Source organism: Stomoxys calcitrans, chromosome 1 (assembly GCF_963082655.1).
Source record: "Stomoxys calcitrans chromosome 1, idStoCalc2.1, whole genome shotgun sequence".
In the NCBI taxonomy this organism is placed as follows: Eukaryota; Metazoa; Arthropoda; class Insecta; order Diptera; family Muscidae; genus Stomoxys; species Stomoxys calcitrans.
The window spans coordinates 95,470,413-95,494,172 of record NC_081552.1 but is presented as its reverse complement, the minus strand read 5'-3'; the positions used below and the strand labels follow the sequence as shown (position 1 = coordinate 95,494,172).

The following is a 23,760-nucleotide window of genomic DNA, read 5'->3' as shown; positions in this document are numbered from 1 at the left end:
GACTTCTAACAGCCATTGCAAGTACGGTCCATATCGGTCAATAACTTTATATAGCTTATATATATTTGAAAAATTCATTCAAAGAAATTGACATATGTGATCCATGGTTTAGGGTATATAAGATTCGGCCTGGCGAACTTAGCACGCTTTTACTTGTTTTTATTCTATCCCACAGTGCGTAATACCTCTGGACGGTTACCTCCTTAGTATATATAAGGCAACCACTGCTGCCACAATACTTGGGGCGATAGGGCGTGGTATGGAAGACAATTCGGGAATTTGTAAGAAGCACAGAATTCCTGACTAAAATTTTCTTTTTCGAGGTTACTTTTTAGTATTTAGAGTGCACAACAAGCCGATTACTGGCTTAGGTATGTCCATAGTGGCATGGGGCGGATTAATACCCGCACCCTCTTTTCAACCTAACCTAGGGCAATGGGGGAGTGTATAGGATTCAGCAGCAGGTCTTAGCATTGCGGGATAATCGAGCTGATAATAGAAAACCTCACTGGGATTAAAAAGGTTTCGCATCAGATACCTGAGACATCACTCGAGATCAAATTCGAGACACGGTATCCTCAACGCAGTCTTGGTTTAACAGAAATCTGGTATTGCCGCCTGGTAGTCTATATTCAGGAAGTAGAGACCGAGTTCTGCTTCAGCTATCTAACCATATATCATGGTATGCGTACAGTGTTACCGCCAGGAAGTCGACAGTAAGTTAGCTATCAGGGCAATATCAGTCGGGAAGAAGACTTGTCTGAGTAAGGTTCGCATCAGTTTCTTAATAGAATTTTTATGGGCAAATTTGCATTTTTGGGTTCCGGATCTAAATAACTTAAGAGACATGGAAGGGCAGACGATTGGCATATAAGGACCAGGATTTGCTGAAGTATATTTTTCCGAGATTACTTTCGGTGTTTAGATATCCATACAACGTCGTACTCCACTCGGCTGACCCAATTGCTTGAAAAAAAACATTCCCTGTCTCGATAGTATAGCAGCGCAAAGGCGAACCATTGCCCACCCCATGAAAAGAGCCACAGCATCTGTACTTGACTACCAATGGGGTTAAAAAAGATACAGAAGCCAAGAGTGCGACACAGGGGGCAACGTTACAGTCAGTACTAAAGCACCAGGCGAAGGATTGATAGTAGGAAAAAATGAATAGATATAATTGTGAGCGAATTGGATGAGGATATGGAAAGAATACTTATGAGGGCTGAGGATATGTAAAGAACACTTTTCTCAGCTTCTGGTATCCGATGATGGTGGCCATGATGGTATACTTCAGAACCAATCCCTGATGATGGTATAGAATGTGTACCACCTAGTCAAAACGAGGTCCCAGCTGAAAAACAATAAAGCAGCAGGAACCGAAGGGTTGCCGGCTGAACTCTTTCAGACACGTGGCGACACGCTGATAAGGCGTATGCATCAGCTCGTCTACGCAATCTACCAAGAAGAACGCATGCCCGATGATTGGACCCGAAAAAGACTAATAAAAAAGTTAGTTGAAAATAGCAAACACTGTTTTCTAAATATTAGTAGTTGAATTTGCTGCTATTCTAGCAATAGTTCTGCTATTTCAGCAGTAGTTCTGCAATTTCAGAGCAGCAGAATTACTGCTGAAAAGTCTATTGTTTGCTGAAAATGACTGCTGCTTAATTATGAAGGGGATGTTAGAAGAAAAAGTAAAATACAAATGTAAATGTGTGTCTCAGTGGATGTTTATAATCACCACTGAATATAGATTTTCCATAATCTTTTTCCTTTCAATTTAGATACAATAAGTAGAAGCGTGCTAAGTTCGGCCGGGCCGAATCTTATATACCCTCCACCATGGATCGCATTTGTCGAGTTCTTTTCCCGGCATCTCTTCTTAGGCAAAAAAGGATATAAGAAAAGATTTGCTCTGCTATTAGAGCGATATCTGTGTAAAATGTCAGCCAATTCGAATAAGAATTGCGCCCTTTGGGGGCTCAAGAAGTAAAATAGAGAGATTGATTTATATGGGAGCTGTATCGGGCTATAGACCGATTCAGACCATATTAAACACGTATGTTGATGGTCATGAGAGAATCCGTCGAACAAAATGTCAGGCAAATCGGTTAATAATTGCGACCTCTAGAGCTCAAAAAGTCAAAATCCCAGATCAGTTTATATGGCAGCTATATCAGGTTATGAACCGATTTGAACCTTATTTGACACAGTTGTTGAAAGTAAGAATAAAATACGTCATGCAAAATTTCAGCCAAATCGGATAGGAATTCCGCCCTCTAGAAACTCAAGAAGTCAAGTCCCCAGATCTGTTTATATGACAGCTATATCAGGTTATTAACCGATTTGAAGCATACTTGGCACAGTTGTTGGGTATTTGTTATTATACTACGTGCAAAAATTCATTCGAAACCGGATAAGAATTGACGGACGGACGGACAGACGGACGGACGGACAGACAGACGGACAGACAGACGGACATGGCTAGATCGACATAAAATGTCACGACGATCAAGAATATATATACTTTATGGGGTCTCAGACGAATATTTCGAGTAGTTACAAACAGAATGACGAAATTAGTATACCCCCCATCCTATGGTGGAGGGTATAAAAAAATGCCTAATGTAATCATATAAAATAAAATAATCATATAAAACAAGTAAAAACGCGTTAAGTTCGGCCGGGCCGAACTTTGGATACCCACCACCTCGGGTATATATGTAAACCATCTTTCATCAAAATTCGGTGAAAATTTCATACCTTATACTCATATACCTCATACCGATCTGAACTACAATATATACGACACGGATGTCGAAAAGCCGAACATAAGTCACTGTGTCAAATTTCAGTGAAATCGGATTATAAATGCGCCTTTTATGGGGCCAAGACTTTAAATCGAGATATCGGTCTACATGGCAGCTATATCCAAATCTGGACCGATTTGGGCCAAGTTGCATAAACATGTCGAAGAGCCTAACACAAAGCACTGTCCCAAATTTCGGCGAAATCGGACAATAAATGCCTGTTTTATGGGCCCTAAACCTTAAATCGAGAGATCGGTCTATATGGCAGCTATATGCAAATCTGGACCGATCTGGGCAAAATTGAAGAAGGACGTCGAAGAGCCTAACTAAACTCACTGTGTCAAATTTCAGCGACATCGGACAATAAATGCGTCTTTTATGGCCCCAAAACCTAAAACCTAGATATCGGTCTATATGGCAGCTATATCCAAATCTTGACCGATCTGTGCGATATTGCAGAATTATGTCAAGGGGCTTAACTTAACTCACTGTTCCAAATTTCGGCGACATCGGACAATGAATGAGCATTTTATGGGCCCAAAACCATAAATCAAGAAATCGGTCTATATGGCAGCTATATCCAAATCTGAACCGATCTGAACCAAATTGAAGAAATATGTCAAAGGGCCTAACACAACTCACTGTCCTAAATTTCGGCAAAATCGGATAATGAATGTGGCTTTTATGGGCCTTACACCATAAATCGGAGGATCGATCTATATGGCAGCTATATCCAAATCTGGACTGATCTGAGCCAAATTAACGAAGGATGTCGATGGGCCTTACATAATTCACTGTCCCGAATTTCATCAAAATCGGGTAATAAATGTGGCTTTTGTGGGCCTAAGACCCTAAACCGGAGGATCGGTATATATGGTTGTGTTGCAAACGGAATGACAAAATGAATATACCCCCATCCTTCGGTGGTGGGTATAATAACATGTAATCATATAAAATAACAGGCAAACATAAAAATAGCATAACAATTTTTTTCAGCAGACTTTTGAAGTGAAAACAGCTGGTTTTGCTTGCTGATTTAGCTGACCGAAATGTTTGCTAATACAGCACCAAGCTGAAACAGCAGTACTTTCAGCTTTCCCATTTTCAACAGACAAAAACTGCTATTTTAGCAAACATTTTCGCTGATGTGAATAACAAATTTGGTTGAGTGTAGGTTGTCCGGGCGCCTTTTGGCTGTCCCCTAAACTTGGGCACCTCGATTTTTCGAAAATTTGTTGGGATGACAAATGTTGGTTTGTGGTCCGATTAAAATTTTTTATTTCTGGATAGTGCTTAAAATCCCTACAATGAAATCCCTTGCTAGCACAGCTCTAAACATTCAAAATTTCAAAGAGATATATCCACTCGTTCTCAAACGGCATATTTTTTACTAGTTTTTTTCGTTTCTATTCCTCTGTGCGACGGCGGTCATTGGAAGAAGCAATTGCAGCCTTTAAAAGTATCGAAAGAGAATCCACAAAAGTGGGAATGGAAATAATACGAAGTATAAACCATCGACTTTCGCAAAGCCTTGTACTCCCAAGCAGCTAAAGAAAATGGAGAAATTGAGGAACTACAACTTATGGCTCCAAAGAATGCGTATTGGCGAAAGCAGATGAGGCAGTACCTGGAGTCTTTGAGAGAAAGTTCATTTGTAAAATATATGGGCCAGTGTGCGTTAATCAAGAATATGGTCGTCGTATGAACCACGAGCGCATAAGAATACAACGATGGCAATGGCTAGGTCATGTTGTAAGAATGAATGAAGAAGTTAGAGCGATGGTGACCACAATAGAAGGCGACCATAACAGAACACGCAAAAGGGATGGATCGCATTTGTCGAGTTCTTTTCCCTGCATCTCTTCTTAGGCAAAAAAAGATATAAGAAAAGATTTGCTCTGCTATTAAAGCGATATCACGATATGGTCCGGTTTGGATCACAATTAAATTACATGTTGGAGAACTGTGTAAAATGTCAGCCAATTTGAATAAGAATTGCGCACTTTGGGGGCTCAAGAAGTAAAATAGAGAGATCGATTTATATGGGAGCTGTATCGGGCTATAGACCGATTCAGATCATAATAAACACGTATGTTGATGGTCATGAGAAGATCTGTAGTACAAAATTTCAAAATCGGATAATAATTGCGACCTCTAGAGGCTCAAGAAGTCAAGATCCCAGATCGGTTTATATGGCAGCTATAACAGGTTATGAACCGATTTGAACCTTATTTGACACAATTGTTGAAACTAAGAATAAAATACTACATTAAAAATTTCAGCCAAATCGGATAGGAATTGCGCCCTCTAGAAGCTCAAGAAGTCAAGTCCCCAGATCTTTTTATATGACAGCTATATCAGGTTATGAACCGATTTGAACCACACTTGGCACAGTTGTTGGATATCATAACAAAACACTTCGTGCAAAAACGCATTCAAATCAAATAAGAATTGCCCCCTCTAGAAGCTCAAGAAGTCAAGACCCAAGATCGGTTTATATAACAGCTATATGAGGTTATGGACCGATTTGCACCATGCATGGCAGAGTTGTTGGATATCATAACAACACACGTTGTGCAAAATTTCATTCCAATCGGATAAGAATTACGCACTATAGAGGCTCAAGAAGCCATGACCCAAGATCGGTTTATATGGCAGCTATATCAAAACATGGAACAATATGGCCCATTTACAAAACCAACCGACCTACACTAATAAGAAGTATTTGTGCAAAATTTCAAGCGGCTAGCTTTACTCCTTCGAAAGTTAGCGTGCTTTCGACAGACAGACGGACGGACATGGCTAGATCGACATGAAATGTCCCGACGATCAAGAATGTATATACTTTATGGGGTCTCAGACGAATATTTCGAGTAGTTACAAACAGAATGACGAAATTAGTATATCCCCCATCTTATGGTGGAGGGTATAAAAATATACACAATTGTATGCAGTCAATTTTTATGATAAGTTGTAAGATATTTAGACCGTAGCGCTTAAGTTAGCATATGTGGGTTGCTTATCCGCTCAATAATACGGTCGACATTGGCAAGGTATTTGGCCGCAAGAGTCATTCGGACTCGACAATAAATAATAAGTTCTAATACTTGAATCGACAGCTTTTATAAATATTGTTGAAGTATTCTCAAGTACCTTGATGTAGTGTTCAAATTAACATTTTGTATGTAGAAACAAGAACAAATGTGTACCAATAATGGGAACTCATTACTTAGCATGTAGCATCATGATTTCCTGCTGTATGACGTTCACAGTCGTTAACTTTTTTTCAGTCGAAAACTTAAAAAAATTGTCTCCATTTAAATACAGATTTAATTGAAGTTTGTTGGACCATACAAATCTTTTGGATTTTTTCCACAGCCGTCCCATATTGTTCTTTCTTCAATTTATAATCTGTGAAACTTAATGCAAATAATCCTTATAATTGAGATATATGACTTGAATCTACTCTCGCTAGAGAATTTGCTGTTAAGAAAAGCAGTTCATTTATTGGAGTGCATTTCAAATATTATCAGAAGCTGACTAAAAACCGAAAAATTTGCAATAAAACGGTGATTTATTATTTTGCAATTCAGATATTTTCACATTTTGCGCTTCCACCGTTCCTATCAATGGTATCGTCAATTTATTGTTCTTTTCTCGGCTGTGCAAGAAAAACAAATTTCTTGCCTTATCATTATTTACATAAGTTTACATTCCTATGCACCTTTCCCCGCCTTTAGTGCCCAAATTTTGTGGCTCTTCTGACCAGGTTTGCACAAAGCAAAAATCCTTGAATTCAGAAAGCGGAAGCATGCAACAGAAATGTTCACAAAAAAACCCACTAAGAGGAAAATGGCAAATTTATTAAAATTACATAAATTGCACTTTCTCTTATCTTTCTGCGACATTTGTTATTGAAAACAAACAATTCATATGGACTCATATTTCATTGCTCCACCACTTTGTGTAGAGGGTTGTAACCGTGGAGTGCCAGTGCGGAGGAACTATAACTGTTTTACCTTCAGACTTTTGTACATTTTGCTGGCTTGCTCTTTAATAAGTTGCAGTTCAAAAATATAGATTATGTATATTTTGCCATTTGCCATTTTCCATTTTTGTCTTTGGCTGGAAAATTTGTTTTATATTTATCTGCTACCAAATGATAGGAGGGGGCTTAGGGATTGAAATTTCGGTTTTGCAAACTTGACAACTTTCCACTTGACAATGTCATTTCTTTTTCTCTCAATTGCTCCGATCTCATGTTGCGTCTGTTTCCTTTTATTTTGTATTTTACAGGTTTTCCATCCACCTCGGAATATCCAGGAAGAAAAGCCTTTTGAATTTAGCATAAGATATAAATTTATAAGTCAATCGGATGCTGTTGTCAGGTAAGAGAAAAAATATATCAAACACACACTGCCGAAATACACACATGAAGTAACAAGATATTGAATGAAATGTTAAATGGAACTGAATTAAATTCTCGGATAATCCTTGGAACTTATTTTTGGGAAGAAACATGCGGGCCAAATACCCAGAAACACACACACATGTTACTGAAAAATAACAACGCTTGTTCTTTTTGAAATGTGTTGGAATTACTAGAAGCTCATTTGCAAGCAGTATACAAGGACATCAAAAATCCTAACAAGTAAAAAGGCGTTAAGTTCGGCCGGGCCGAACTTTGGATACCCACCACCTCGGGTATATATGTAAAACACCTTTCGTCAAAATTCGGTGAAAAATGCATACCCTATGCCCCATAGCAGCTATATCGATATATGTTCCGATTTGAACCAAATACTAGGAAGTACAAATCATTGTTCAATAAACCGATCTGAACCATATACGACACGGATGTCGAAAAGCCTAACATAAGTCACAGTGTCTAATTTCAGTGAAATCGGATTATAAATGCGCCTTTTATGTGGCCAAGACTATATGGCAGCTAAATCCAAATCTGCACCGCTTTGGGCCAAGTTGCAAAAAAACTCGAAGAGCCTAATATAACTCAAATTTCGATGAAATCAGATTATAAATGCGACTTTTTTTGGCCCCCAAAACCTTAAATCGAGATATCGGTCAATATGACATCTATATCCAAATCTGGACCGATCTAAGCCAAATTGAAAAAGAACGTCGACGGGCCCAAAATGTCCGAAATTTTGGCGACATCGGACAATCAATGCGCCTTTTATTGAACAAAAACCTTAAATATAGAGATCGGTCTATATGGCAGCTATATTCAAATCTGGACCGATCTAAGCCAAATTGAAGAAGGTTGTCGAAGGTCCTAACACTACTCACTGTCCCTAATTTCGGAGACATCGGATAATAAATTCGCCTTTTATGGCCCCAAAATTTAAAATCGAGAGATCGGTCTATATGGCAGCTATATCCAAATCTGAACCGATCTGAGCCAAATTGAGGAAGGACGTCGAGTGGCCTAGCATAACTCTCTGTCCCAAATTTCAGCAAAATCGGATAATAAATTTGGCTTTTATGGGCCTTAGACCCCAAATTGGCGGATCGGTCTATATGGCAGCTATATCGAAATCTGGACCGATCTGGGCCAAATTAAGGAAGGATGTCAGGTGGCCTAAGATAACTCTGTCCTAAATTTCAGCAAAATCGGATAATAAATGTGGCTTTTATGGGCCTTAGACCCTAAATCGGCGGATCGGTCTATATGGGGGCTATATGAAGATATAGTCCGATATAGCCCATCTTCGAACTTAACCTGCTTATGGACAAAAAAAGAACCTGTGCAAAATTTCAGCTCAATATCTCTATTTTTAAAGACTGTAGCGTGATTTCAACAGACAGACGGACAGACGGACAGACGGACGGGCATGGTAGATCGTCTTAGATTTTTACGCTGATCAAGAATATATATACTTTATAGGGTCGGAAATGGATATTTCGATGTGTTGCAAACGGAATGACAAAATGAATATACCCCCATCCTTCGGTGGTGGGTATAAAAACATACGAAGAAGAACAAGTAAAAAGGCATTGGGTTCGGCCGTGCTATAAATACCCACTACCTGGAATATTTCTATCAACAAAATTTCGTCAAAAACCGGTGAAATATGATGCTTCATTTATGATCCCATAGTAGCTATATCGTAATATTATCTGTTCTGAACCAAAACTCACCGAAATTCACTGTTAAAAATTTCAGTGAAATCACGTAATAGATTAGTCTTACATGGGTACTTACCTACATCCAAATATGATCCTATCTGTGCGATATTCGGGGAGGATTTGTAGGGGTGTAACATATTGGGTTGCCCAAAAAGTAATTGCGGATTTTTCATATAGTCGGCGTTGATAAATTTTTTCACAGCTTGTGACTCTGTAATTGCATTCTTTCTTCTGTCAGTTATCAGCTGTTACTTTTAGCTTGCTTTAGAAAAAAAGTGTTAAAAATTATGTTTGATTAAAGTTCATTCTAAGTTTTATTAAAAATGCATTTACTTTCTTTTAAAAAATCCGCAATTACTTTTTGGGCAACCCAATAGCTCACTAAACAAAATTCCAACAAAATCTACTAATAAATTGACCATATAGAGGCTAGAGACTTTCAACCGGGAGATCAGTCTATTCGGGAGACATTCCCAAAGTAGTCCGATCATAACCATATTCAGCAAAACACAGCTAACTGTGTCAAATTTCAGCGAAATCGGGTAATAAATGCGATTTTTAAGGGCCTAAGATGTTAAAACTGGGGGTCGGTCTATATGAGGGCGATTTTAAGATAAAGGCCGATCCAGACCGTATTCGGCATGAATATTAGGAGTTTTTACGCAACTTGATGTGCCAATTTAAGCGAAATTAGGTTATAATCGAAACTAGACCCGATGAGCTTATTCGGGATCTTAACACCATTCACAATACTAAATTTAATCGAAAGCGGGTAACGAATGCGGCTTTTAGGGTCTAAGACCATAAAAAGGAAGATCGGTCTATATAGAAGCTATATTAAAACAAGTAAAAGCGTGCTAAGTTCGGCCGGGCCGAATCTTATATACCCTCCACCATGGATCGCATTTGTCGAGTTCTTTTTCCGGCATCTCTTCTTAGGCAAAAAAGGGTATAAGAATAGAGTTGCTCTGCTATTAAAAAATCGGATAGGAATTGCGCCCTCTAGAAGCTCAAGAAGTCAAATCCCCAGATCTGTTTATATGACAGCTATATCAGGTTATGGACCGATTTCAACCATACTTGGCACAGTTGTTGGACATCGTAACAAAACACGTCGTGCAAAATTTCATCCCAATCGGATAAGAATTGCGCCCTCTAGAGGCTCAAGAAGTCAAGACCCAAGATCGGTTTATATGGCAGCTATATCAGGTTATGAACCGATTTGAACTATACTTGGCACAGTTGTTGGATATCATAACAAAACACGTCGTGCAAAATTTCATTCTGATGGGATAAGAATTGCGCACGCTAGAGGCTCAAGAAGTCAAGACCCAAGATCGGTTTATATGGCAGCTATATCAGGTTATGGACCGATTTGAACCATACTTGGCACAGTTGTTGGATATCATAACAAAACACGTCGTGCAAAATTTCATTCTGATGGGATAAGAATTGCGCACGCTAGAGGCTCAAGAAGTCAAGACCCAAGATCGGTTTATATGGCAGCTATATCAGGTTATGGACCGATTTGAACTATACTTGGCACAGTTGTTGGATATCATAACAAAACACGTCGTGCAAAATTTCATTCCAATCGGATAAGAATTGCGCACTCTAGAGGCTCAAGAAGTCAAGACCCAAGATCGGTTTATATGGCAGCTATATCAAAACATGGACCGATATGGCCCATTTACAATACCAACCGACTTACACTAATATGAAGTATTTGTGCAAAATTTAAAGCGGCTAGCTTTACTCCTTCGGAAGTTAGCGTGCTTTCGACAGACAGACGGACGGACGGACAGACGGACGGACATGGCTAGATCGACATAAAATGTCACGACGATCAAGAATATATATACTTTATGGGGTCTCAGACGAATATTTCGAGTAGTTACAAACAGAATGACGAAATTAGTATACCCCCCATCTTATGGTGGAGGGTATAATAAAGACTGATTTGGACAATATTCAGCACAGATTGTGGGTATCGCAATGCCAAATTTCAGCGAAATGGGGACATAAATGTGCCTTTCATGAGCTTAAGACTCTAAATCGAAAGATCGGTCTGTATGGGAGCTATGAAGATATACTCAGATGTCACTCAACATGCCTATGGACAAAAATCTGTGTGGAATCTATGCAAAGTTTCAGCTAAATATTTTCAGTTTTAAAGAATGTAGCGTAATTTTAACAGACAGACAGACAGACGGACCTGGCTAGATTGTCTTTTTTTTGTGAACATTATATTAGGGTAATGACTTTTTTAAAACCTTATACTCCTTTATCATAGTTCGATGAGTTTTTATTTAAGATTAGATAAAATTTTACATTTAAGGTGATTAGATAAAAAAACTCACGCACAAAATAATTTAAAAATTTTTATTTTGGTATTTTGGGCAATTTTTTGAAGTTAGTGAAGACAGCTTTAGAGCCACATATAAGTTACATAATTAAATCATGGGAGAGGATCAATATTAGTGGGAGATTGTCCCTTCTGCGGCAAGAGTTGTGTAAGTCTTGCATAACTTTGATCGCAATCTCACAACACTGGTTGTATCGGGAAATGTTGATTGGTTGGAGATTCATCTTTTTTTGGGGTCTTCACGTATTTGAGAGCATTTGGGTAGTCATTCAGAGCTATAGATAGTTCTTCAAAGTTTTCAGCGCGAAACAATTGACTTCTGAACTATTCATCAGCCCATGACAGAAATAAATGAACAGATTTTACGCTACCTGTTCCGAGTTTCAGGCATCAGGATAAACGCAAGAAGAGATAGTTCCAGCGTGCATTGCAAATGTTTGTAATATGGTTAAACTTTACAATAGTGAATTCAGTCCTCTCAGTGGAATGACGGAAGACACGAGTGAGGTGGAAGAGTCGTCTCTCCAGTCTCCTGTTTCCTTAATCTGAGTTATACTATTTCTGAAGGCTGTTTTCAATTCATCATAATTGTTCATCAATTCCGGCACAAAGAAGTACTCGATGTTTGTGATCTAGTCGATACATAAGCTCATCGTCCTTGACAACGCGAAGAACGAGATCCAGCACATGGCGCTGGCAACTGATGAACTTGGGTGTGGCGTGACCATTCTCTTCGAACAATTATTGCAGTCGAACTAAAGCGCCTGTTTTTTTGCAGGTATTTACGCTAGTTGTACCGTCAACAATCATCACAATTGATGCCCCCAGGTTAAACTCATGTAAAACATTCTGCAGTCCTATTGCTATTCTGCTCTTAAGGAGTTTGCCGTCAAGTGATTACTTGGAACCACTTCTCCGTGCTTCCAAGTAATCACTCAACCGAGAAGCTTTCTTTTAGATAGCCTTGTGGATCAGTGACTGAAATGCGTTTGGGAGGATTTCAATGCCCTCAGCAGAAAGCTGAAGGCACACCGTCCAGAAGGACGACAGCTTTAAGATTATTTCATTGCATTTTCCGATACATTTCTGTGGAAATGGTGATCCTTTATTTGAGTATTCTTACTTTTAGGAACAACAGCATAGCTAGAAAAAGCACCCCTTATCCAGTATGATGTCTCCATCAGGATTAATGACCTTTAAAATATACTGAAGGTCAAGTTTCTTGTTAGAGATGTAACGGAAAATGCAATGAAAGCATTTATGGTTCACAACATGACAACTTCATTCGTTATTAAGGACAATAATTTTCCAAAACATGCTTCCAGGGACGTTAAACCATGTTTTTTTCAATAAAAACATAGATTTATGGCATTCATGTCTGTTCCTCTCAGATCACGGCATTTAAACCCATTAGGAAACACTCGGAAGCTTTGGGGAGGAGAAAAATTTTAAATTCGAATGAGTTATTCCAAAATGCACAAGAGTTTTGGCTAAATATCTCTCAGGTTCGCTAAAAAAGTTAATTTCAAGCATTTGTGTTTGTTTGTTGGTTTGTTTGTTTGTCTGTTCCGTATAGACTAAAAAACGGCTTAACCGATTATCTTAAAATTTTCACAGATGGTGCATAATGATCCTATGGTGAAAATAGGGTGCTAAATTTTATGATTTCTGAAGGGGGAGCGGACCCTCCCCCTTACCCTAATTTTCAGAAACTCCAGATCTCGGACTTGGGTGGTGCGATTTAGATTAAAAAATTTTGTGTGATCTCTTATAGTAACCTAAACACAAAAATTTGGTATTCAAATTCCGCATGGGGTACCCAGGGGGACACCCCATCCCCTTGACACTACCAAAAAAGGGAGTATTTCCTGACCTTCGCAATATGAGAAGGAAGAGGTATTTTAGGGTGGAACACGAATCTGATATATTGGGTTGCCCAAAAAGTAATTGCGGATTTTTCATATAGTCGGCGTTGACAATTTTTTTCACAGCTTGTGACTCTGTAATTGAATTCTTTCTTCTGTCAGTTATCAGCTGCTACTTTTAGCTTGCTTTAGAAAAAAAGTGTAAAAAAAGTATATTTGATTGAAGTTCATTCTAAGTTTTATTAAAAATGCATTTACTTTCTTTTAAAAAATCCGCAATTACTTTTTGGGCAACCCAATATATTTTCAGGGCCAATTCACTGAGTTACCACCCAATCCTCCATAACAATACCCAAATAGGACGTATTTGCTCACCATGACAATTTGGGCCTTAAGAGAGAGGAGTTCGATGTTGACAGTTTTAAGGGCCCATTTCCCAAACCGCTCATATTTGCTGACTTTTGCAATAAGAAATCAAATTTGCAATAAGAATTCAAATTATGAGACCAATGGCAATATGCGGATCAAATAAATGAAGTTTTAGAGTAGAGCACGATGCTGATATAATTTCATGACTAATTGTTTGCGGTACCACCCGCTCCCCCAAAACACCCCTTAATCGTACATATATACCAACCATGTCAAATGAATGGTTTTGGAGAGTAGAGCACGAAGTTGATACCCACTTTCGGGATCAATTTGCTGGGGGTCTACCCCTTCCCCAAAACACCCCACAAACAGAAATTACAGACTATCGAAAAATGGGTCTCAAATAAAGGTATTTGGGAGTAGAATACGAATGTGATATCCAAATGTGGGACCGTGTATTTGGGGCATCGCCCCTTTACAAAACGCCTCCAAAGAGTGAGTACAAATTTACCGACCTTGCTCTTATGTGGCTCAAATGAAAAGTATTTGAGAAAAAACTCTAAATCGGACATACATATGAGAGGTATTTGGGAGTAGACCACGAAATTTATACACACTGTCGTTGGTCAGCACTGGGGGTCCACACCACCCCCTAAACCTATCAATCACCACCATAGGGGCCTTCTCACTCTAAATCGGACATACATATGAGAGGTATTTGGGAGTAGAGCACGAAATTCATACACACTGTCGTTGGTCAGCACTGGGGGTCCACACCACCCCCTAAACCTATCAATCACCACCATAGGGGCCTTCTCACTCCCAAAATCCCCATTGCTATATCGGGCTCAAATAATGTATTTTAAAAGTAAAGTACATCTAACATACAAACTTAAATGGCCCTAAACCATTCGATCGAATTCGTAGTACAATAATGGTTATGTGAGATTCAGATAAAGGCATGTGTATTGTTATGCTATTAGTCAAGCGATGTAAGCATACTGTTTTTCGTAGCATGGTATTTTACTAAAAGCTATATAATAGTCAAAAATAAATTTGCAAAGATAGTTTTGTTCCATATAAAATAAAAGAGGCGCAGCGGAGCGGGCCCGGTTCAGCTAGTCTTATATATAAGAAGTAAAAAGGCGTTAAGTTCGGCCGGCCCGAACTTTGGATACCCACCACCTCGGGTATATATGTAAAACACCTTTCGTCAAAATCCGGTGAAAATACATACTTTATGCCCCATAGCAGCTATATCGAAATATGTTCCGATTTGGACCAAATACTAATAAGTACAAGTCATTGTTCAATTGTGTATAACAAAATATTGGTCTTTTAAGTAGCTATATCTAAAATTAAACCGATTTGAACCATGTACTAAACGGATGTCGAAATGCTTAGCATAAGTCACTGTGTAATAAACGCGCCTTTTATGACCCCAAAACCTTAGATCGAGAGATCGGGCTATATGACAGCTATATCCAAATCTGGACCGATCTGTGCCATATTGCAGAAGTATGTTGAAGGGCTTAATTTAACCCACTGTCCCCAATTTCGCCCACATCGGACAATAAATGCGCCTTTTATGGGCCCAAAACCTTTAATCGAGATATCGGTCTATATGGCAGCTATATCCAAATGTGGACCGATCTGAGCCAAATTGACAAGGGATATCGAAGGGCCAAACATAACTCACTGTTCCAAATTTCAGCTAAATCGGATAATAAATGTGGCTTTTATGGGCCTAAGACCCTAAATCGGCGGATCGGTCTATATGGGGGCTATATCAAGATATATTCCGATATAGCCCATCTTCGAACTTAAACTGCTTATGGACAAAACAAGAATCTGTGCAAGGTTTCAACTCAATATCTCTATTTTTTGAAGACTGTAGCGTGATTTCAACAGACAGACGGACGGACATGTCTAGATGGTTTTAGATTTTTACGCTGATTAAGAATATATATACTTTATAGGGTCGGAAATGGATATTTCGATGTGTTGCAAACGGAATGACAAAATGAATATACCCTCATCCTTTGGTGGTGGGTATAAAAATCAATTTGTGTTTGTTTGTAGGTTTGTTTGTTTGTGTGTTCCTTATAGACTCAAAAACGGCTGAACCGATTTTCTTTAAATTTTAACAGATGGTACATAATGACCCCGTGGTGAAAATAGGGTACTAAATTTTTTGATATCTAAAGTGGGGCGGACCCTCCCCCTTACCTTAATTTCCGAAACGCCAGATCTCGGAGATGGGTGGTGCAATTTAAGCGAAATTTTGTGTGCTCTCATATAGTACCCTAAAAATGAAAATTTGGTATCCAAATTTTGGATGGGATACCTAGGGGGCCGCCCCACCCTAAAACCTACCAAACATATATTTAGACAAATCGCGACAATATGGGACTCAAATGAAAGGTATATAGGATAAGAAAACGTTTCTGATATCCTTCCTTTTGTAACTTAACATCTAAGGTGAGAAAAAACAAATGGTTACTACTTATGCACATGCTTTATGGCAATATTCGTCTCATAAATTAAAAATCGTCTCATAAAAAAAGAAGTGAATCAAAATTAAAAAAAAACTCATAAAAACCATACGGGAAGTGTCAAATCTTAGTTTTTTATGCCTCCGAGGTTTTCAAAAACGTTTAGGTTTCATGATAGCAATAAGTTTTTAATTATTAAAATTTAATTTATTTAAAATTTTATCTTACGAAAAAATTTCATCTTAAGGAATTTTTGTTTTAAATTTTTGTTTTACAAAAAGTTTCATTAGAATTTTGTGTTAAGAAAAAAATTTCAATAAAATTTTTTCGTTAAAAAAATCTCGTTGAAATTTTGTCTTTAGAGAAAATTGCATTGAAAAATTGAAATTTTGTCTTTAGAGAAAATTGCATTTAAAAAGTTGCATTAGATAATTTGAAGTAAAATATCAATAAAATTTTGTCTCTAAAAATTTCTTTGGAATATTATCTTGGAAAAATGTCCTTAAAATTCTGTGTTTACAAATTTTTTGTTAAAAACTAATTTTTAAAAACGATTTCATTGAAAAATTCTTTAGAAAAAATTGCATAAAAATGTCATTAAAACATAAGAAATGAAAACGGGCTACACATCTACATGAATTTTTACATATTGAATATTTATTCACATATTGAATATAAATTTGGTCAATTCATCTGCATACATTAAATAAATACATATATCTAATTTTGGCATAACATGAGTTGCTGTAAACCAGAGTGCCATATTTCTAATTTACTTATTTTTCGATTCCTATAATTTAGCGATGCTTTGATATAATTGTATAGAGAACGAAAAATTAGACGATTTAATAATGCAATAACTTCTTGCATACTAAGAAAAAGTTTACCAAGATATTTAAATCTAAAATGGCTGTAAATGGGACAGACACCGATAAAATGTAAAATGTATTTTCGACAGAATCTAAATTGCATACAGTGCAAATTCCCACTGTGTTGGGAATGCAACACAGTGGCAAATTCCCACTGTGTTGCATTTAAATCGAGCAGGCTAACTCTTGCTCTAATTAAATAATAGGCTTGTTCCGTGAACCTCTGGCATCGCAAATATAGTTGTCACGTTCCCATAGTTTTAGCAAATTTAAAAAACGTTTCCATTCAAGGCAAAGAGGGTTATGTGTTAAGTTAAGTGTATTTTATCTTTTCACCGAGTTTCGTGCATTTATTTGCCCTAAATATATTTTGTCGTATGATTTCTTCAGCCAGTATACGAGGTGGTCTATGCTGCCCCATATTCAACTTTTTAGTAATATAGACAAAATTGAGTTTTGTAAACTCTTCGGGTGTCTTGTATAGTTAGACCAAGTCGAGTTTATAGTAATCTTTGCAGAGTTTAATTTGCTTTATAAATGTTGTATAAACGGCAGGTTATATACAATACCAAGTTATTACCATAATGCCAGGAAAGGTTTCTTGAAACTCTAGTACCAATGCGCAAAGTCATTTTTTTCAATTTTCCTAAATTAGCATTCAAATGCCAAGTTACGCAATTGTTATATAAGCAGTAAATCATAGTTTGTAGTTCGCATGGGTGTCTGATAGTAATGCTATATCATCTCCATATAGTAATATTTTTATGTTTGTCCCTTCAATATTAACACCGCCTGGTAATACATCCTGGTGATCATTCAAATAAAGTGAAAACAATACTGGACTCAATATACAATCTTGCTTAACACCCATCTCTACAGGATATGGGTCGAATAACGAATTGCCACTTAAAATTTTGCTTGTAGTTTTTTCGTACATATTCTTCAGTAGTCGTATTACTTTTGACGATAAGCCAAGGCAGAAAGGCTTGTACAGTAAGCTATTTCTAGGAATACTAACGAAGGCACATGAAATATCAGCGAAGAAAGCATACAGTTCGTTCCCATTTGTAACCAATATGTTTGCAATATTAACTAAGTTGAAAATGTTATCCACCGTAGAGTAATGCTTCCGGAATCCAGCCTGAAAATCATTTGGTATTTCATTGTTGTCAGTCTATTCGATGATCCTGTTGAGAAGGATGGTGTTAAAAATGTTGCATATTGTGTCAATGAGTGATAGATCACGATAATTAAATGCAATGTACATGTCACCTTTTGGTAGTGGTAGCAAAATCCATTTACAAAAATTAGAGGGGCTTGTTAATGCAAAAATATTTTGTTGCACCTTGCAAAACTGGCGGGTGCGTATTTGTAGAATTCATAGCTAATGCCATCATCGCCAGCCGCTTTATTAAGTTTTAATAATTTCAAAACAGACACTAATTCGACTATTTCAATAGAGGAGTCCAGTAGGGCATCAGTAGTAAAATGCATGCAAAGCTTATAGTTTGGTTGTCAGAAGTTGAACGTAGCTTACTACTAATTTTACGGGCAATGTCCCACAATCTGCACTACTTCTCACTAAATTTAAACGTTCAATGTTTTATAGTAGGCAAGTTCCCTGCTGTTGCACAGACGTGTGTAGTTTGCTCGAAATTCGTAGTAATTTGACCTATTCACTTTTGTGTGGTGTTTTCTATATTCCCCGAGCTTTCTTTTCATACTCCTACAAGACCTAGCACAACTCCAGCCACTTCTGTTTTGGTTTAAAAAATAACTTTTTTCCTCTTGTGCTCTCTAATTTTGCGCGCTGTAGCACTTACAATTTCGTAAACTGTTTGATTGGTTGTTAGATGCATATTTGAACATATGTTTGTTATTTTAGTGCAATCTTATGCGCGTATGCTTAAATCAAAAAGGCATAGTACTTTTATTTGAAGGAGCAGTGGCATGTGGTCAGAATATGGTTTAGATGCAATAAAGAAGTCATCAGTATAAACAAGGAAACTATGTGAAACAATGCAATAATCAATAACTGAGCTTCCCATGACACCGCAAAGGCTATATTCCCCGTTGCTATCTCCCTTAGATCTTCCATTGAGGACAATACCTCTGATATTTCCAATTAGTTCCATAAGTCGTTTACCATTGGAGTTCAGTACATTATCTTTTGATTTTCTGGTTTCGCTTATATATGGTAAATTATATAGCAGGTTGTTGTCTAATGTTTGTTTATCCACGATTCTAGCATTCAACTATGCAGAAATTCGTGAGGCTGTATTCATTCATGCATTAATTTTTCCTCTAGACCACGTATATTGTTTGTTGTCGACAAAAATACAAAATTCTCCAAGTATAACTTTTATATTTAGGTTCTTTTTACTAATTGCCTATCTCACCAGCCGCAGATTGTATCTCGTGGATTGTTCTTCTTCCGTGTAATCTTTCTGAATATAAACCGGTACCCCCTGAAGTTTGCTTTTCGCAGCAATGACATTATTTGCCTGAACGCACGACTCTAGGTTGAATATGAAGTTCTTTTTCTTTGATAGCATACGCACTGAAACAACATTTCACTTTTAATCTAGAGACACATAGAGCCAGAAATTCGGCTTTTGCAGTCTAAATGTTATTGCAGACCTCCTACTAAAATATTTGTCCCTCTACTCTTGCTGTCAATTAATTCCAAGTGGAATGTAAGTCTCTTTATAACTTCTTTTAGCTGCTTGTTTTCTTCTCGAAGTTCTTCTATCTGCATATTCACTTCTAGTAAATAAGATTTTCGTGCTACATCCACCAATTTTTCACCCATCAATAAACTGAGTCTGTCCCATGAAAAACATCGCTTTTGTTTTGTTCTGCCATGGTTTTACAAGTCAGATGTTTCTTGTTACTGGATACTTGATCAGGTGACATTCATTTGAACGGCCTTTTGTTGTTCATTTGACTATCATAATTTTTCTTTGCTGAGCCTTTCTTCTAAAGGGTGATTTTTTTGAGGTTAGGATTTTCATGCATTAGTATTTGACAGATCACGTGGGATTTCAGACATGGTGTCAAAGAGAAAGATGCTCAGTATGCTTTGACATTTCATCATGAATAGACTTACTAACGAGCAACGCTTGCAAATCATTGAATTTTATTACCAAAATCAGTGTTCGGTTCGAAATGTGTTCATTCACCGTAACGTTGCGTCCAACAGCATCTTTGAAAAAATACGGTCCAATGATTCCACCAGCGTACAAACCACACCAAACAGTGCATTTTTCGGGATGCATGGGCAGTTCTTGAACGGCTTCTGGTTGCTCTTCACTCCAAATGCGGCAATTTTGCTTATTTACGTAGCCATTCAACCAGAAATGAGCCTCATCGCTGAACGATGAATGAACACATTTCGAACCGAACACTGATTTTGGTAATAAAATTCAATGATTTGCAAGCGTTGCTCGTTAGTAAGTCTATTCATGATGAAATGTCAAAGCATACTGAGCATCTTTCTCTTTGACACCATGTCTGAAATCCCACGTGATCTGTCAAATACTAATGCATGAAAATCCTAACCTCAAAAAAATCACCCTTTACAAACACCAAGCACGTGCGTTTGTTTATTTTTAGTTCTTGTATGCAATATTTTTAACAGCACAAGCACCACCCGCCAAAGATGATCAACAACAAACGATAAAATAAAACAAAGCAGCCAGCAGTGCATTAGATGATTGTCGGTAAAACAAACCAATCCATCATTATTACAACCACAGCCAAACAACTCCCAACTGTAATTCCTGTGAGGCACCTTCTCCAAGCAGATACACATCAAGATACTTTATTTAACTGTGTATTTTATATTTATTTGACGAGGGATAACACCACAGACAGTTTTTTTTAGCGTTTATTCTGTCAGTTTTTTAAGGAGTTTTTTGTTTCGGGGAGAATACATTCGAAGATAGGGCAGGCATATACTCGTATTAATATCAACCGATCTTCATATTTATCTTCTTCAGTTTAGAAATGGCGTAGCTTTTCACGGATTCGGTCAAATTGGGTACAGAGAGTTAATTTTTTTATACCCTCCACCATAAGATGGGGGGTATACTAATTTCGTCATTCTGTTTGTAACTACTCGAAATATTCGTCTGAGACCCCATAAAGTATATATATTCTTGATCGTCGCGACATTTTATGTCGATCTAGCCATGTCCGTCCGTCTGTCCGTCCGTCCGTCCGTCTGTCTGTAGGTCGGTTGGTATTGTAAATGGGCCATATCGGTCCATGTTTTGATATAGCTGCCATATAAACCGATCTTGGGTCTTGACTTCTTGAGCCTCTAGAGTGCGCAATTCTTATTCGAATTGAATTAATTTTGGCACGACGTGTTTTGTTATGATATCCAACAACTGTGCCAAGTATGGTTCAAATCGGTCCATAACCTAATATAGCTGCCATATAAACCGATCTTGGGTCTTGACTTTTTGAGCCTCTAGAGTGCGCAATTCTTATCGAATTGGAATGAAATTTTGCACGACGTGTTTTGTTATGATATCCAACAACTGTGCCAAGTATGGTTCAAATCGGTCTATAACATAATATAGCTGTCATATAAACCGATCTTGGGTCTTGACTTCTTGTGCCTCTAGAGTGCGCAATGCTTATCCGATTGGAATGAAATTTTGCACGACGTGTTTTGTTATGATATCCAACAACTGTGCCAAGTATGATTCAAATCGGTCCATTACCTGATATAGCTGACATTTAAACCGTTCTGGGATCTTGACTTCTTGAGCCTTTAGAGGTCGCAATTATTATCCGATTTGTCTGAAATTATGTACTACGGATCTTCTCATGACCGTCAACATACGTGTTTATTATGATCTGAATCGGTCTATAGCCCGATACAGCTCCCATATAAATCGATCTCTCTATTTTACTTCTTGAGCCCCCAAAGGGCGCAATTCTTATTCGAATTTAACACAGGTCTCCAACATATAATAATAGCAGAGCAAATCTTTTCTTTTATCCTTTTTTGCCTAAGAAGAGATGCCGGGAGAAGAACTCGGCAAATGCGATCCATGGTGGAGGGTATGTAAGATTCGGCCCGCCCGAACTTAGCACGCTTTTACTTGTTTACAATTTCTGAAGCCAATACATCAAATCCTCTCTAATTAAAATAACCAACACTTTCCCTTGAATACCGGTTTGGGGGGCGTTTTGTGGTGGATCAGCCAAATGTCTGTTCCATGAACGAGGATATCAGATTCGTACTCTACGCTCAAATACCATTCATGCATCCATGTTTTGCTGATCCGTCGAATGAAAAAAAACCTTGTACATCAGATGATCTACTTCTAAATGCCTTTCGTTGGAGCCCCATATTGCTATGGTCTGCCCAGTTTTGGGAAAAATAGAGTATCAAAGTTTACCCAGAACCATTCGTTCAAAGTGATTGCAATTTATTTTTTCAGAAAAAAGAATGAAAACAAAATGGTGTAGGGTATAAAAATATTAGGCAGTGAAACATTGACATTTGGTAAAATATAGAATATGAACATTTGACATCCTCAATATTCCATTCTTATTCCACTTTTTGTTTTCGGCAAGTCGCCCAACTTTCTTGATTGAGCCATGATGGAATGTGAACCTCCACTTATAAACTGATTTGAACTATACGTTCAACAATTTTGGAAGTCGAAGTGTTATAAACGGAAAAAAATCAAATTAAATTTATTCAAAACAAAAAATTTCAGTAAAATGTTTTAAAATGAAACAATTTCATGTTTATATTATTCGACAAAGACATATGCTGAGGCCAGGCCCGCCTAAAATATATTTTTTTTCTAAAAAACATTTAATGATTTTTTTTCAAAAATTTAATTAAATTTTTTCTAAAAAAATTTTAATCAAATTTTTTCTAAAAAAATTTTAATGAAATTTTCTTTAAAAAAATTTGAATGAAAATTTTCCTAAAAAATGCTAATGAAATGAAAAAACTTTAGCACGAGCTGGACTCCCCTCAAAATTATGTTTTAAGGGCAAAATTTCTTTAAATTTTTATCTAAAGATAACATTCTAATTAAATTTTTTTTAATGACAAAATTTTTAAAAAATAATTTTAATAACAGTTTTCCAAAGAATAAATTTTAATGAATTTTCTTCAGGACTTAATTTCAACGAACAACAATGCATTAAAACGGATTCTAGAAATCTCACTCCTAAAAGTTTTCAGACATTGTAACTGGTTTCAGTCGCCCACTTTCCGCTAATCCAAATTTCATCATGATACTTCTGTCCTAACTCGAACTGAAATTTTTCTAAGCCAGCTCTATTTTTGGCTATTTTTCGTCGTTAATAGGTTAGTGCAATTTTTTAAAGACCCAATCGCAATATAAATTTTTCGAAAAAAAAATCGTTGACAGTGTTATAAACGAGGAGTTATTAAAAGTTTATTAAAGCGAAAATCTTCATGAAATTTGCTTGCCAGCGTAAAAATCTAAGACGAGTAGACATGTCCGTCCGTATGTCCGTCAGTCTGTTGATATCACGCTACAGTCTTCAAAAATAGAGATATTGAGTGGAAACTTTGCACAGATTTTTTTTTGTCCATAAGCAGGTTAAATTCGAAGATGGGATATACCGGACTATATCTTGATATAGCCCCCATATGGACCGATTGGCCGATTTAAGGTCTTAGGCCCATAAAAGCCACATTGATTATCCGATTTTGCTGAAATTTGGGGCAGTGAGTTGTGTTAGGCCCTTCGACATCTTTCGCCAATTTGGCCCAGATCGGTCAAGATTTGGATATAACTGCCATATAAACCGATCCTTCGATTAAGGGTTTTAGGC

The 23,760-nt window shown here is 37.3% G+C and overlaps 1 protein-coding gene across 1 annotated transcript in view; it reads left to right on the top strand.

Annotated features, from left to right (window-relative positions):
* LOC131994281 (uncharacterized) overlaps positions 1–23,760 on the top strand; it is a gene marked incomplete in the record, with an annotated part of 1,369,549 nt that overhangs the window by 754,553 nt on the left and 591,236 nt on the right. The window contains 1 exon segment of the mRNA XM_059360990.1: positions 7,107–7,198. Coding sequence (XP_059216973.1) covers positions 7,107–7,198 — 92 coding nt within the window.